General features: G+C 33.7%; 1 protein-coding gene and 1 pseudogene across 2 annotated transcripts; one reads left to right on the top strand and one right to left on the bottom strand.

Annotated features, from left to right (window-relative positions):
* The first annotated feature begins 2,440 nt into the window (after nt 1-2,440).
* On the top strand, nt 2,441-8,301 carry LOC111293933 (dnaJ protein ERDJ2-like; annotated as a pseudogene). Its single transcript, XR_016327796.1, has 11 exons — nt 2,441-2,844; nt 3,367-3,613; nt 3,701-3,796; nt 4,135-4,255; nt 4,367-4,472; nt 4,581-4,799; nt 5,132-5,309; nt 5,420-5,539; nt 6,068-6,154; nt 6,808-6,918; nt 7,383-8,301. The product of XR_016327796.1 is annotated as a dnaJ protein ERDJ2-like (transcript).
* Nucleotides 8,302-8,458: 157 nt separating this feature from the next.
* LOC111294162 (serine/threonine-protein kinase KIPK2-like) lies at nt 8,459-13,997 on the bottom strand. The gene is made up of 5 exons (XM_089743986.1): nt 13,780-13,997; nt 13,426-13,517; nt 11,314-13,274; nt 8,877-10,773; nt 8,459-8,707 (listed from the first exon to the last, which is right to left on the bottom strand). Exons 3-4 carry the CDS (start codon nt 12,954-12,956, stop codon nt 10,032-10,034), a joined length of 2,385 nt encoding a protein of 794 aa, XP_089600112.1. The 5' UTR covers nt 12,957-13,274; nt 13,426-13,517; nt 13,780-13,997; the 3' UTR covers nt 8,459-8,707; nt 8,877-10,031.
* Nucleotides 13,998-15,799: the final 1,802 nt, after the last annotated feature.

Below are 15,799 nucleotides of genomic sequence, written 5' to 3'. Positions count from 1 at the left end.
CCCAAACAAAACTAATTCTGGACCGTACATATCACTGTGCCCATTTTTTTTATGTTTTCATCAGGTTGACACCGTTGGCACGTCACGTGAATTCTGCTCGATAAGCACAATAATTCATAGAAACGAACGGTTGTTGAAACTTGTGATTGTTATTTCTATATTTTATTTTATTTTTTAATTTCTTTCTCACAAGTTAAGAAAAGGTGCTTTCACTTCTATGAAATGAAATTTTCCTTTTTCGGCTATCAAACATCTTGACATTTATGATATAATTTTTTTTTATAAATCCTTTTGCTTTGCATTTTTATCGAAAAAAACGACGATATTCAATTTTTTCAATTAATTTTTAGTGCGAGATTAACGTTATTGTCCCAAAAATTTGTTATAAATATTTGTATTCTTATATAATATATAATTTTTTTATTAAATTTAGAGATGAAACAAATAATATTTTTTATTTCATAAAATTAATAATCCATCAGCATGATTGATAAGGTATTTGCATTTTTCTTAATTTAATTTTACTAATTATATTATATTACATAGCTAAATATAATATCTTATTCGTCAGTATCTTATTTATATTTTATAATAATTTTAATATAAAAGAAAATCAAATTAATACACAATAAAATTTAAATATAAAATCTTATAGTTTCAAGACTTGCTCTTTATTATTAAACAAAAACCATATTAGCCTATCTTATATTAAAAAAAAAAACGAATCTTATGTAACCAGCAATTTATATTACAAACTCTAAGCTTAAACGAAAATAAGATCTCATTAAAAAATGTCATTGGAGCGACAGTTTTTTTCTTAAGATTAATTTTGATGACTTGGCATGATGTGAGCGATCAGTTTAACTATTTTTTATGATATGGCTTAATATATCACCCCCACCATTTACTATAGTCTCTAGTTGAAAACAAAAATGAAGAGGAGACTGGGTCCGGATGGATCCATCTAAATCACGTTAGGAACCGAACAAAAGAACATGCTAGTATGTAAAATCCTGAATAAATAATTGGCTACTCTTGATCAACACCGAAACCTTGCGTTGCCGCTAAATGATATCAAGCCCTCTTAAACATGTGACCTACCTCCTGCTACTTATAATAATAATAATAATAATAATAATAATAATAATAACTATTATTATTATTATTATTATTATAATAATATAATAAGATCGATAAATACACACATGTTACAATGTTTTTATTCTAATCAAATTTATATACACACAATCACTTCTTGAATAGATAAGTTCTTTAAATCTCGAATTAAGATGTAAAAAGCAAAAAATCATAGGAAAAACAACCTAAAATTTTTTAATTTAACTAAAACCATTTACATTCAGACATATGATTTTGCCAATTGAGTTAACGTGATGTCGGTACAAAATCCATCGTTATATGTCCATCTTTGTTGTTGGTGTTTTTTTGTATGTGGAGGACGAAGTTATTTGAGTATGTCTCCTCTTTTTACAGGTCAATTTTGGTCTATTTTGGTTGATATCCCAGTGGCTCCCCCAATGAATGTAATCAAGTGCAAATGTTGCTATGTCCAGGTGATTGTGAAAGATATTTTAATTTTGACAAGTATAATATGAGGGCAACACAAGGAGATCTGAATGTAGTCCACTGAGCTTGAGATAATGACCCAACATCTTCTCTGGAAGAATGTCCTTTATATGCAAAATTTTGCAACTGCAAAACAAATGTCTTAATCAGACGCACATCCTCCGCCTCACTCTAAAAGAATATATCATTTAATTGCTGGAATCAATGGGGGCATATTCCTTTTTTTTTTTTTCTTTTCTTTTGTTGATTGATGTAAAACGATGTGGGGTAGGAGAAGAGCAAATTTGCTTCATATTTAAATTATTATAATATTTTATGAATGCTAATAAGATTATAATAAAATAAAATAAAATAATATCATTTTTATTATTTTTTATTATATATAAAAATTAAAATAAAATAATTTATTTATTAATTAAAATTATTTTTTAAAAAATTTATATAATTTAAATTATTAATATAATTTTTAATGATATAATAAAATATATAAATTCAATCAATTGATTAAAAATAATTTTTTTTTTTAAAAAGATTGAATCATCGTATATTAAAAATATAATTTAATTTTTTTTGTTATTTTATATTTTTATTTAAATACAAATTAAATATAACATAAGATGATTTTTATTTTATTTTATATATTATTTTATGCATCAAAGATAATTAATATGCTTATGGAGAAACTTAAAATTTTCACAAACAAAACTTGAATATTTACTACAATACCTAAACTACCAATAAAGGAAGGTTTGTTTGTTTATTTTTAGTATTTATTTTACCAACATCAATAAATTGTTTTGAAGTGTGGAAATGAACATCAAGCGGCATATCTTCAGGAAAAAAAAATTGAAAATCAAAGTGATCTGGGCTCTTTAATGAGCTCAAGATGAAAGGAAGAACAAGGGCTGGAGCTGCTTTATTTTCTATTTATTTAAGTCTATTGGAGGTTTATTGAGATAGGTTTAGAAACCCAAATAGTAATTTTAATTTTTTCTAAATTCCAAAAATATATATTTCTTTTTATGGATATTACAAATTAAATTATTATTATTATTAGAGAAAATGAAATAAGAAAATTAAAAAGAAAAGCTTGAGGCAGAGGAGAACAAAATATAGCGTGACTAGGAAACAACGGAAAAGAAAATACTTAAAAAAAGGCTCATTAATAAGAATTCCGCAATGAGGCCAGCGAAGCCAACGCCAGGGCCTGGAGCTGCCGCGGCCAATACCGTAGACATCCGGCGTCCCTCAACTTCATCTGTAAGAGATAAAATCTTCCTTTAATTGAGGTTTAACTATTTTTCTCTTCTGCCCAAATTCTTTGCTTCCTGTAGAGAAATTCGCTCTGTTCTGCTTGTTTAACAGCAACGTTTTTTGTTTTTTTTTCTCTCCGTTTGTTTATTAAATAAATTAAAGTATATGAACATATAGATTTATTTATTTATTTATGAACCTTTTTTGGAATGGATATTCGTGGAAGTTAGATATTAATGGTGCGGAAGTTTTCAGTTTCGGTTTAATTATTTAACAAATAATGTCAATAATGGGCTTAGTCGGATTCGTGATATGATTTTTTTTTAATGTGATTTTGGTGCCAGATATAAACTTTATCGAATTTGCCAAATCGTTGATAGTTAATTTTATAGAATAATTATTTTTTTTCAAAAGGAGAATTGGATTAGGCATATTTTGAATTAAGATTTTAGCCCTATTTTTCAGCTTAATTTTTCTTTTTCTTGTTGAATGCATAGATGTTGATTGTTTGTCAAATTGTTGTTACAGAGTTGTATAAAGAAGAAAACAATTCCTTAAGTTTACTTTTTCAGAAGCAAAAAGGTCAATATGGCTGCATCTGAGGAGAACAGTGCATTGTTCCCGATCTTTGTGTTGACCATAATGGCTCTGCCATTGGCGCCGTACACTCTAGGTTAAGATTTTAGATGCATTTTCGAAGAAGACGATGACTATCCACTGCCAGTGTTCTGTGTGTTCTCGTTCTGGGAAGTATAAGAAATCTATTTTCAAAAGGGTAAATTTGCTTCTAATATCATTTTTTTCATTGTATTTGAGTTACCTTGGAGTGACATATTTGTGATTCTTTGGTTTACTTTTGCTGATCTCAAACTTCTCTACATGTAGTAATCTGACCCTTGTACTTCTTTGGATTGTCATGGTGATGCTGATATACTATATCAAACATACAAGTCATGAGGTACTCCATTTGTTCTATATATCTAAGGACAACATGATTTAATCTCGCAGTCAGCTGTTACCTCGTCCCTTATATGATGGGACTTTGGTTTTAGGCGAAGAATTTAAGTGTTATGTGTGGATTGAGAAAGTATAGATATGCATTCTCCCCTTGTTGATTTTTTGAATGTGGAATGAATGGTTATATATTAATACCTGGGTGATCATTTATTAATATATTAGTGCAATCAACCAGTTTGTTTCTCCCATCAACATTTTATTCTCTGTACATGGTGTGCCTCAGCTGTTTCACATGATATAACATGATTCGCCTCTTCTTCTTTTTTTGTTGATTTTCAGGTTAAAGTGTTTGAGCCATTTAGTATTCTTGGTTTAGACCCTGGAGCCTCAGATTCAGACATAAAGAAGGCATATAGGAGACTTTCCATCCAGTATCATCCTGATAAAAATCCAGATCTAGGTTATAGGTTTATTTGTGGGTTTCATATCTGGTTTTCACAGCCCATGATTTTTTTTTTCTTTTTGAAGACCTTATACCTGTCCACCTTTGCCTCGTCCCCATTCATATCAGAGGCCCACGATTATTTTGTTGAATACATTTCAAAGGCTTATCAGGCCCTGACAGATCCAGTCTCTCAGGAGAATTTTGAAAAGTATGGCCGCCCAGATGGCAGGCAGGTAACAAATTTCTTTGTTTCATCTTTCATTCCAGCAGAATACAAGTTTCATGAATGAGAAATTTTAATTCTGATTTGTTTTCAATTTTCATTGAATTCATAATTTAGAGTCTTCAAAATGGGTATAGCCCTACCTCCATTTCTGCTGAATATTGATGCAGCATCAGGTGGGGTACTTCTTCTAGGAATAGTTGGAGTATGCATTCTTCTGCCTTTGGTGTTGGCTGTTATATATCTCTCAAGATCAGCCAAATATACCGGAAATTATGTGATGCATCAAACATTGTCTGCCTACTACTATTTCATGAAACCTTCTTTAGCTCCAAGGTACAAATTTCCATCATATTGATATGCTATCTGATGTTTATTGTAAAACACTTATAAAAAGTTAACTATTGCTTTATGTTTCTAAATTTATTGAGACCTCGAAATGATATTTTTTGTGTAATGGCTTTAAATTTTCTCACCAGCCAAAAATTCAACTATGTTAATGACAGGCTTCTTTCCCATTACTCCTAGTTGCAAAAGTGCTTGACACAGTAGAGACTTGAAGAGAGAGTGTCAAACTAAATCATAAATTATACTCTTGTTGACAATGTTCAATAGGGTTTGCTGTTGTTTTTCATTTCAGTTTTCTCAATAGTAGTCTATTTTTGCAGCAAGGTCTTGGATGTCTTTATAAAAGCTGCAGAATTCATGGAAATTCCAGTTCAGCGAAGTGATGAGGAACCCCTTCAGAAATTATTCGTGTTGGTTAGGAGCGAGCTGAACTTGGACCATAAGAATATTCGTCAAGACCAAGCCAAGTTTTGGAAGCAGCATCCAGCTTTCGTAAAGGTGGCTCACATGTAGCCATGTCTTTCTCTATTTCTTTTAGTATTTTACTATTTCCAACACTCTGAAGTTCGGGCTTATAGTTCTTGCTGCTTTACATTTCTACTTTGTAGGCGGAATTGTTGATCCAATCCCAGTTGACTCATGAGTTTGCTGCTCTGACACCAGCTTTGTTGCATGATTTTAGACGCATGCTTGAGCTTTCACTCCGCCTTCTTGAGGAACTAATGAAGGTGAATTTAGATTTCTCAGCTCATCTAGCACATTAATGGGTTTGTTACGCTCAATTTTTGGAAATCCTCTTTTGCACATGTTTCCTCATTTGAACATATTGATAATAATAGATCTGGATTTTAATTGTTGCTCACAAGATGATTGGCATTATTCTTGAAAATTTTTGGTATTTTTGGGGGCATCTGAGGGTTTTGAAGGATTGTCTAAGAAATCAAGTGCTTTTACCATCTTCAGCTTCTTTGGTAAAGAAGTGAAAAAAACAAGTTGGTCTCAAAATCCATTTCAACCCCTCATCCTAATCATAATCTTGTAGATAATTAACATCTGCAACAAGTCCCTACTATTTTGAAATTCCTAGACTGCAAAGCCATTTTGTTCTCTGTGAGGTATTAATTTCACTGATGTGTGACTGTGTTTACTGGGTTTTCTGCTATATTATTCTACTTTTCTGAACAAGCTATGCTTGCAACTCAAAATATTCTGCATTCTTTGGGATGTATCACTCAGTATGTTATATATGAATACAGATGGCATTAATACCACGCACTGCTCAAGGGCATGGATGGTTGAGACCTGCCATTGGCGTGGTTGAGCTTTCTTAGAATATCATTCAGGTAAGTGTATATGCTCCTTGATTTGGAATCTATTCTTTTGTCTGGAACTTTGGTGCTTTCCTTGTGGAGTGCCACTTTTGGTGCCAATATTTTGTTTAGCTATCTCCATCTATATTGTCATTTGCAATATACCAAATGGAAAATGTAAATTAGAGGGTATGCATATGCAGCATATGAATATTAGATTGGTTACTTTGCATATCCTTAGCATTCAGGTGAATACTAAATTCTTTTCTTCTAAAAGGATCAGTTTCCTAAACTGACCCAGAATAGGCTTTGTTGATTGGAATTAGCAAGCTGTATTGCCTACCAGAGATCGAAGTGGAATATTAATTTTTGGTCTGTCATCGCCATCATATCATTTGCCAAAGTGTGTGTGTGTGGCACCTTTGACAATCCTTTCATTTTTTTTCTTCCTGTTGTATTTGGCCAAAAATGTCATAGTTTTCTTACCTGCTCTTTTACTGACAATTTCGAACCAAAATCCCTATTTATTAACTCTCTTCCTATAATTCAATAGCTTGGGCCTTCACTGCCATTTATTTTAATGCAGTTATATCTCATCATTCTCTTTTATTTTTATTAGAAGAGAGTTATTCTTCTAATCTCTCAACAAAGTGATTTTTTTTTTTGTTATTTATTCCTTGGACCAGGAAGTCCCGCTAAGTGCTAGAAAGATTGCTGGGGGATCTAGTGAAGGTGTTGCTCCCTTTCTACAGCTGCCTCATTTTAATGAGACCATAGTAAAAAAGATAGCACGGAGGGTATTGATATGCTTATTTTATTGGTTTTTGTGCTGCACTAAAGGAGTCCTGATGCATTTGCTTTAATTCTATGTTATCACCTATATCTTGGCTGCTTTTTAGGTATTATTGCTTTAGTGCTTGATTAATATTCTATATCTCAAGACACTCTATGCCAACCAGTTGATTATGTTTTTGGATTAAGTTATTTGTGGATGAGAAAGAAAAACACTGGTTCATTAGCTAAAGCCTTAGAGACTTCAGATTGACAATTTCACATTCATGGAAATGGTTCAATTGTCTTCAGAGGAGGTGAAAATGTTACATTGTTAGTTCTTGTATGGATTGGCAAATGCTCTATAAAACAAGAAGTTGGCTTGATGTCTTGATGCATGCATGAATCATGGGATTTGGCATTCTTGAACACGTTGCATCTGTTTTATACTATTCTTTGGTTTGAAAATTCTCTTTCATTTTGTTTGCAGAAAGTGCGAACATTTCAAGATCTTTGTGACATGACCTTAGAGGACCAGTTTGAACTGCTGACTCAGGTTGCAGGGTTATCTACTGCTGAAACCTTACTTGACAATTGATATCACGTGTGAGACAGAAGGTGAAGAGGGGATACAAGAGGGTGATATTGTCACAATGCATGCTTGGATCACACTCAAACGTGGGAGTGGCCTTGTTGCTGCTCTTCCTCATGCTCCTTACTTCCCCTTTCACAAGGAAGAGAATTTCTGGTTACTGCTTGCTGACTTTGTCTCCAATGATGTTTGGATCTCCCAAAAGGTGAGCTTCATGGATGAGGCTGTGGCCGTATTGGCAGCATCTAAAGCAATTCAGGAGTTGAAGGAAGGGTCAGGGGCAAGCCTGAAGGAGACAAATGCTGCTGTTAGAGAAGCTGTTAAGAAAGTAAAGAGTGGGTCAAGGTTAGTAATGGGAAAGTTCCAGGCTCCGGCTGAGGCAAATTACAACTTGACAGCATTCTGCTTGTGTGACTCTTGGATTGGTTGTGATAAGAAGGCAAACCTGAAGATCAAAATATTGAAAGGAAGTCGAGCAGGTACAAGGACAGGTCCCTTGCCGGATGAGGGAGCTGCCATGAAAGAGGGGATTGAGGAGGAAGAGCAGTAAGAAGAAGATGGATATGATGATTATGAGAGTGAATATAGCGAAGATGAGGAGGATGAAAAAGATTCAAAGAGGAATGGAGCAGTGGCCAATGGTGTTATTGATCATAAAGGAAATGAATCAAGCTCTGAAAGTTCCGACAATGAGTGAATAATTTTGTTACTTCTCATTTTTCATTTCTGGGAATACAGGGGGAAGGGATGGATTCTATCATTTCTTTTACTTTGCAACATTTGATTATTATACAACATACAAATCCACATTTTGTTACGAACTGGATGCCATTGTGCGTGTTTCATAGAATCCTTTAAAACCATTCTCTATTTCTGTTTACTGGTTCATAAATAATCAAACTGACTAAAAGAAAATTTACCTATTAAGTGCCGCCAAATTCACTATTGTTTCTATGGCTTGGAGATACTGAATGTCTCAAATACAAGGGTGTTACATGCATTGTTAAATTCAGAAAGCATATGGTATGGCTACATGATGACTAGCTTCTAGAAACTTGAAACTAAGAAAAGTTGTTCGTGACACGGACTATCTTCATTGCAGGAAGCACAATTGCAGCCACTGGATTACTCTCCGGTTCTCCACCTTCATCAATAATCAGCCTAAGGTCTTATATGTGAAGTTTCCCATGGTGACCACTTCCCACAATCGTCTCAGTTAGCTTCTGCAAGATATTCAACCCAAAATCTTACGTCAGTCAACTTCCTATCTTGAGAATCAAGTGAGTGTGTGCATAAGATAAACAAATGTCAAAGATGGCAAGAGTTGTGTATGTGTCATAGGCAGTGAACCATTTATTACCAAACATCCTCCCTCCCAGCAAGATCTGTTACCTTGGGCACATGGGTGTCTCTGGCTTTCAAAAATTCAAGCTGCTATTGGAAATCTTCACCTCCAGCATGTACTGTAATCAATTTACAATGTTTAAATCGTTCCTCTGTCTCTATACAGACATCATCCTCAATTTTGATTTTTTTTTTGAAGTGAGAAATGATTGAAAAGAAAATGGAATTGCCTATTGCGATGAGCTTGGATTTTAAATGTTTGAAAAGAGAGAATCGAAGGGAAATCCCAGCAGGAAATATTTCTTCATTGGAGATATCAGGTTCGATCCGGTTTCTGGATCGGTGCATACGAGAATAACGAACTCATCTTCGTCGGCGCTTGACGCCATAAAAGCGAATGAAACTATCCAGGTGGCTTCAAAGGTCAAAAAGATATGGCTCCGTGAATTCAGGGTGATGAAAGACAAAATTTTCCAAATCTTAATAAAAAATTAATATTAAATTTTACTTGAATAATAAAACATAATATTATAATGTTTTTTTCCTAAATAAAGCTAATGCTAAATAGTTTAGAAAAATGGAGAATTTAAACTTCTAAAGTTACATTCAAAGTTTAAGGCAAATTTAATCGAAAATTAAAAGAAATGTGCACAAAATGCAAATGCAAAATGGGAATAGAAGAAAGTGAAAGGTCTAGGTAAATTACCTAGATACCCAACAATGATTAGGAAGTTGTAAAAATGTAAATAGAAGAAGTCATCAATCTGTCCATTCTTCAATAAATCATATTTTAAAACAACATGGCTATGCCCACACGGCGGTTATCAAGAATATAATACCCTGAAAGCTTGCATTCTTGATCAGTTTATTACTTACATTAATAGTTAATAGCTAAAGTACTTTCGGCTTCTCTGGAAGCTTCTTCTAAATAGCTTTACATTTTTTCGTTTTATAAAAGATTCTCAATCAAATTTATATTATGAGCAAGATATTTAATTACGAGGGGAGGGAGATCCTTCGATTAAAGGGCTCAAGGTCTCGCCGTGTAGTATCTTATGGGAACTTTCTCTGAAAAAGTAGTATATGTTTTCATCAGAAAAGCTCAAATTCAAGGTGCTCTTCTGGAGCTTTACATTCCAAATAACTGCTCTTCGTTTCCGGGGTCATCATGCTCGGGACACCAAATTCAAAGAACTCTGGTACTTACGGAGGAACAGCACATCGTATCAATGCCCAATTCAAGCCTTCAAAGAAAGGATGTTGTTTGACCTCGGCAGCCCCTTTTTCTGTTCCCAGCCTATTCTCTGGCTCCTTTACCAAAAGCCCTCTGATGAGATCCCTTGCCTGGAAACTAACAAGAGGACTGTCCGGGAACTTAAGGCTCTGTAGCACAACATTAGCCAATGTCTCTTCATTCCCTGCACCTTTAAAGGGTGTCCTACCATAGAGAAGCTCGTAAAGGAAGATACCGAAGGTCCACCAATCAACAGCGGCTCCATGACCCTCTCCTTTAATGATCTCAGGAGCCAAGTACTCGTGGGTCCCAACGAAGGAGTGGGATCTTGCATCAGTAGGCTCAGCCACAAGCTGTGGCAGTGATAGTGATCTCACTTGGGCAGCAAGGTCTGCTTTTGCCTTCCTCTTTGTTTTGGCAGCAGCAGGCAAGAACCTAGGACTGAAGCATGGGACTTGACAGGATGGTTCAATGCAGAAGGGTTCTGCACAGCTAGATGCAGTGATTGGACCAGATATCCTTGCAGGATCCAAATTTGATGAAGATTTCAGGAGGGTTGGACTAACTGTGCATCTAAGTGAAAGGTCAAAATCTGTGAGCATTATGTGGCCATCTTCTCGAACCAGAATGTTTTCTGGTTTCAAATCACGGTAGACAACTCCAAGCATGTGCAAGTACTCCAAAGCAAGAAGAACCTCAGCTACATAAAACCTGAACACAAAATAATATATATTCCGTTCAGAGATTTACTGATGTCAGATTGAACAAAAAAGATGAACAAGAGCAAGGAAGACTCTCATTCAACAATGAACATACACTTTCTCTTATGCTATGCTACATCAGTCACCAAGATGAAGGAAACAAGTAAAAACAGCACAGCTTGAGATTAGCATAAACAACTCAAAACTGATGTTGAGCAAGTCAATTTGGGACAAGCTAAAACTTCCAAAGATAGGAAGGGGAGTTCCAAGGTGATTAGGTGGAAGCACCTATCATAGCCATATCTAAACCATTTCATAACTTTAACCAGAAATGCGCTAGCAATATAATGCAAAAACTATTGCGCTTTAGATGTACAAGGTCCAGACTGAATGACATACAAGACAAATCCAGTTATGTATTATGAACTTAATATGAAGCATCTTTATTTCTTCCCCTCCTGTTATTTTTGGTGCTCAATTGTGAAGACATTTCAAACTAGTAGAAGGTGATCCTAATTTAAATTGACTTTTCATCATCTAAGCATCTTACCTAGCTGCTGTCTCAGGAAAACATCTCCTAGGCTGACCTTGCCGAAGGACATGCAGATCCCCACCAGGACAGTACTCCATAACTAAACATGATAAGTTATCTGATGTGAATTGGGTATATAAAGTAGGCAGAAAAGGATGATCAAGCATCCTTAATATCTCTCCCTCTGTTTGGGCCCTTGGCATTTTCTTTCTTATTGCCAAAAGTTCATTGTCCATGACCTTTATAGCAAACAAGCAGTTTGTACCAATAAGCTTAGCAAGATATACTGTACCAATGTCTCCACAACCAAGCTTCTTTAAAATATTGAAATGTCTCAACCCCAAGACCCCTTCCTGCATCCTAATGTGGCGGATGGCTTCCCATCTCACGTCCTTTGACATGTGGGGTCTGTTGCCACAGCTAGACCCCCTTAGATTGCTGTCATCACAAATGCTTGTGCTACTACTATCACCAAGGCTGCTTTGGAAGAAGTCTCCCTTCTCTCCTGATTTTGGGATCTTTTTACCCCTCGGAGTGGCAGCTCGGTTTCTGTTAGAGTTATTTTCAACCAAAGTTGGTTTGCACACATCAGAATTCACATAACTTGAGCTCACTTCAGCACTAATCCCGTCTGACTGCGACTTCATGAAATCTTTATTAGACTCATTACGTGAACTCTTCATAGAGCACTGGCATCTCTGACAAACTAATTGACTCGTAGTGAAATTCAAGCTGCTATTAACTTCATTAAAAGTATTAGCAGCACAATCGGCAGAAGAGGAATCCTCCTTCATTTTCTTCCTGACAGAAGTTTTGTCCCTGGCAACTGTTTTGGCCGCCCTCGGTGCATTTCTTGTCATCCTGCTTACTCTGTTGCCATTGATCGAGCTAGAGCAAGCAACAGCATGCAGCCTGCCCTTTCGTCCTGGCTTTGGCGATGATGCTTTTTTTGGTAACTTGGTTGAAGCAGGCGCAGTATTATCAGGTTCTAACTTATTATCATCAGCATAAGAAAAAGATGGAGAAGATGCAGAAGTGTGCTTATCTTTCTGATGCAGCTCTGCCTTTGGCGCCTGAGTTCCAACTTTTCTGGATGCAGAAACATCAGTTTGAGTTGATGTAGAAGTTCCAGTGCTAATTTGTGTTGTTGCACGAGCAAATCGAGGCGAAGAATTAGCACTTTGAATCAATGACTTATTCTTAGCAGTCTGATGTGGCACAGCCATCATCCTAGAAGAAGTTGATTTGCTTTCTTCAGGCACCAAAGATATTTCAACGATGCCCTTCTTATCTTCATCTCTGGGAAGACCAGATCCACTAGCTGCTTCAACTACAACTGAATTGAACAAACTTTTTATCCTTCCAGCTTCAGAGACCCCAGGAGAACTAGTTGATATTGATAACCGTTTCATAGCAGCCGTTTCTGATGCCTTAGAAATGCAAAGATCCCTTAATGCCTGCTTCAGTGACAACGGCTCTGAACCATCAATTCTAGGGGAGTGCGGCATCCCCACTGCAATTGGCTTCTTCAAAGCATTTTTCTTTAAAGAGCTTAAGCCTGCGCCTCCTTGGTACGAAACACTTAACCCCTTGGGACCTTTAAGATTGACAGCATCAAAAAGCTGATTACTATCATCTTCTATAGAATCCTTGTATCCCATTTTCAGCACAGGAGGCTTCCGATCTTTGACACCCGCACCCAATCCTGAATGTGGTCGGTATGCCTTCTTACAACGTTGTACTGGTTTCAACTTTGGCAAGCTTCAACGATTTCACAAGAACCAGAATATGAACCCATTCTAACTGTTACACGCTACTAAATTTTCTCAGCTGTATCCCAAAAGAAAATGTACGATGTGACTCTCCAAATTTATATTAATTCATGTTTCTGCATTGACCAACTTCAGAGATCCGAATGCAGAGCAAATTGTGACCTTGCTTTCATCTAATCAATTTTAAAGCTCATATATTCCTTGAACCTAAACACAGGCACCAAATTCAAAAACATTTAAAACCAAAAATATATAGCAAATCACATCAGCATGAAATTACCACCAATATTTTTTAAAAATAGTAAAGTTCTATAGAAAACCAACTGTTATCACGAATCACAAAAGTACTCAATAGTACGTTAGTTTCATTTGCTTTCCTTCCATGTGTAATGGATCAAAAATGAAAAATGAAGCCAAACCCAAGTTGCAAACTAAACTACGTTCCATTTCCTGTTTGACAAAAGAAAAAAAAAAAAACTAAGGATCCAGCAAAGAAACCTAAAACAAAAATACTCTTAACGGCCAAACAAAGCCCAACACCCCCCAAAAAAAAAATCACAAATAAAAATCACAACAAACCCGGAAACCGAAAGCTCTTACATCCTTAAAATTCCTTGCAAATATTAAATCCAAACCTAAAACAAGATCCAGAACCCAAACGACAAACAAACAAAACGAAGCCAAAACTTGAACCAAGAGAAATAAAAAGCACCTTAAGAAAGAAGAGAGAACTGAAAGCATTGAGGAAGAGATGCTGGGACTAAAATGTGCGAAATGAGAAAGTTAACAAACAGATGTTTAGGGACTAAAGACACTAGCAAAAGTGCAAAAAACGAAAGAGGATCTGAAGAAAAATAAAAAGAGAGAGAAAGAGAGTGTCAAAAAATAAAAAACGTTCAGATTTTTAGATGTGGACACTGGCTAGATTGTGACAGAATATTTATTTTCCTTTTTTTACTTACCTTCGATTCTTTTGATACTCACCCTGTTTTGTTTTTTTATTACTGCTATGATATTATATATATACACACACCCATCAATCTTTTTCGAAAGAGGGACAAACTATGATTGATTTATCCTAAGAATGTAAATTACGTTCATTGATGAAATAAAAAAACAAACAAAAGAAAATGTGAATGTTTTTTTAATGAAAGTTTCATTTTCATCGAAAGCACAAAAAAAAAAAAAAAAATAACAAACGAAAATGTCGAAATAAAATGAAACAAAACAAGGGTCGCAATCAATGAATAGCATTATTTATACGACACTAGACATTTTATAAACTTTTTTTAAATTTTGAACAATTCAAGGTTTTGTTGTATTTTAGTTTTATATGAGTTCAGATTAATTCATCTTGTTATTAGTTTTAATTAGTTAGAATAATTTAAAATTCTTTTTTTTTTCGTAACGTTAAATAATCAATTGTATGCTTAAAATTTTTTTATTCAAACAATAATCATTTAAAATTAAAAGAAAATGATATTCTTTTATAAGAAAAATTTTAATTTAACTTTTGAGTGTAAATGCTTATATTTAAAATTAAATCAAATACTAAAATGTAAAACTAATATCATAAAAATTATTTCATTTTTTATTAATGAAAATTTTAAATTACATAACTAATATATACTTTTTAAAATATATTAAAAATTAAGAAATAATAAAAAAATAAATATATATTAATCTTTTAATTTTATTTGTAAAATTAAAAAAAATTATACTGACAAAATATTAAAAACAAACTACAACATAAAACATTAAAAAAAAATAGAGAGAAGGTTAAAGTTAAAGTATTTAAGATTAGAGAAATTATTTGATACACTAATGATGGAGTTTTTTAATTCTACATGCAAAGTTAAGATAAAAATACATGTATTTTTTTTAAATAATTTTTTTAAATATGTAAAGAATATGTGTCACTATCTTAATCTTGTTTGTAAAGTTAAAAAATTTCACTGTTAGTGTATTATTTGATAATTTTTTTTATTAGTGTATTATTTGATAATTTTTTTAAAGATTATTAATTTTAGTAATTAAAGTGGAACTTGGTAGAAAAAGCATGTGCCCTTAATTTTCACAATCTTAAACGGCTATTCATAAATTAATCATTTAATTATTTATTTGAATTTTCCACCAACTAAACAAGTTGTGAGTAAGATCAATCCCAGCAAAAGGCAACAAGGCAAATTAATGAGGAATGGCTATGGATCATTGTCAGCAACATTAAACCATTTCTTCAATCGCAATAAATTTCTTCATTAAGACTGTCCAAGATTTTTCAAAAGCTAGAGACTAGAAACAAAAAAGCCATTTTTTCATTTGCTGCTGCAGCAACCCTAGCTAGTAAATCATAGCTTTTTTTTTTTTTTTTTATGTGTATATACATACGTCTTAATGTACATATAAATACATATAAATAAATTTGTTGGTTTTACGTATGTACATAAATGTATATGTAGATGTAATAAGACCCACAACTCTTTTTGTTTTCTTTTTTCTATTTTAATTCAAATGCTTGATTGGTACAAAAATATTTAATTATCAAATAGTTATTGTTATATAATAATTCTTAAGAAAAAAAACTATAATAGAGTGCCTTAAGTGTATTTTTGAAGTTACTATATTGACTAATATTTTTAGCTGATACATTAAAAACATCAAATTAACTAATTATTGAATTGACAAAAATCTATCAATTATTGCATTTTATGCAAAAATATTGCTATAATAAT

The sequence above is a fragment of the Durio zibethinus genome, chromosome 14, assembly GCF_047325235.1.
Source record: "Durio zibethinus cultivar Kanyao isolate XHJ-2024 chromosome 14, ASM4732523v1, whole genome shotgun sequence".
NCBI classification, from domain to species: domain Eukaryota; kingdom Viridiplantae; phylum Streptophyta; class Magnoliopsida; order Malvales; family Malvaceae; genus Durio; species Durio zibethinus.
This window is presented reverse-complemented; position numbering and strand designations above follow the sequence as displayed.

Excerpts from the sequence above, each read along its gene's own strand:
- LOC111294162 (XM_089743986.1), bottom strand. The coding sequence starts at position 12,956 with ATGGGATACAAGGATTCTATAGAAGATGATAGTAATCAGCTTTTTGAT. Across the intron at positions 10,774-11,313 it reads TTTCCTGAGACAGCAGCTAG|GTTTTATGTAGCTGAGGTTC; the intron begins GTAAGATGCTTA and ends TTTTGTGTTCAG.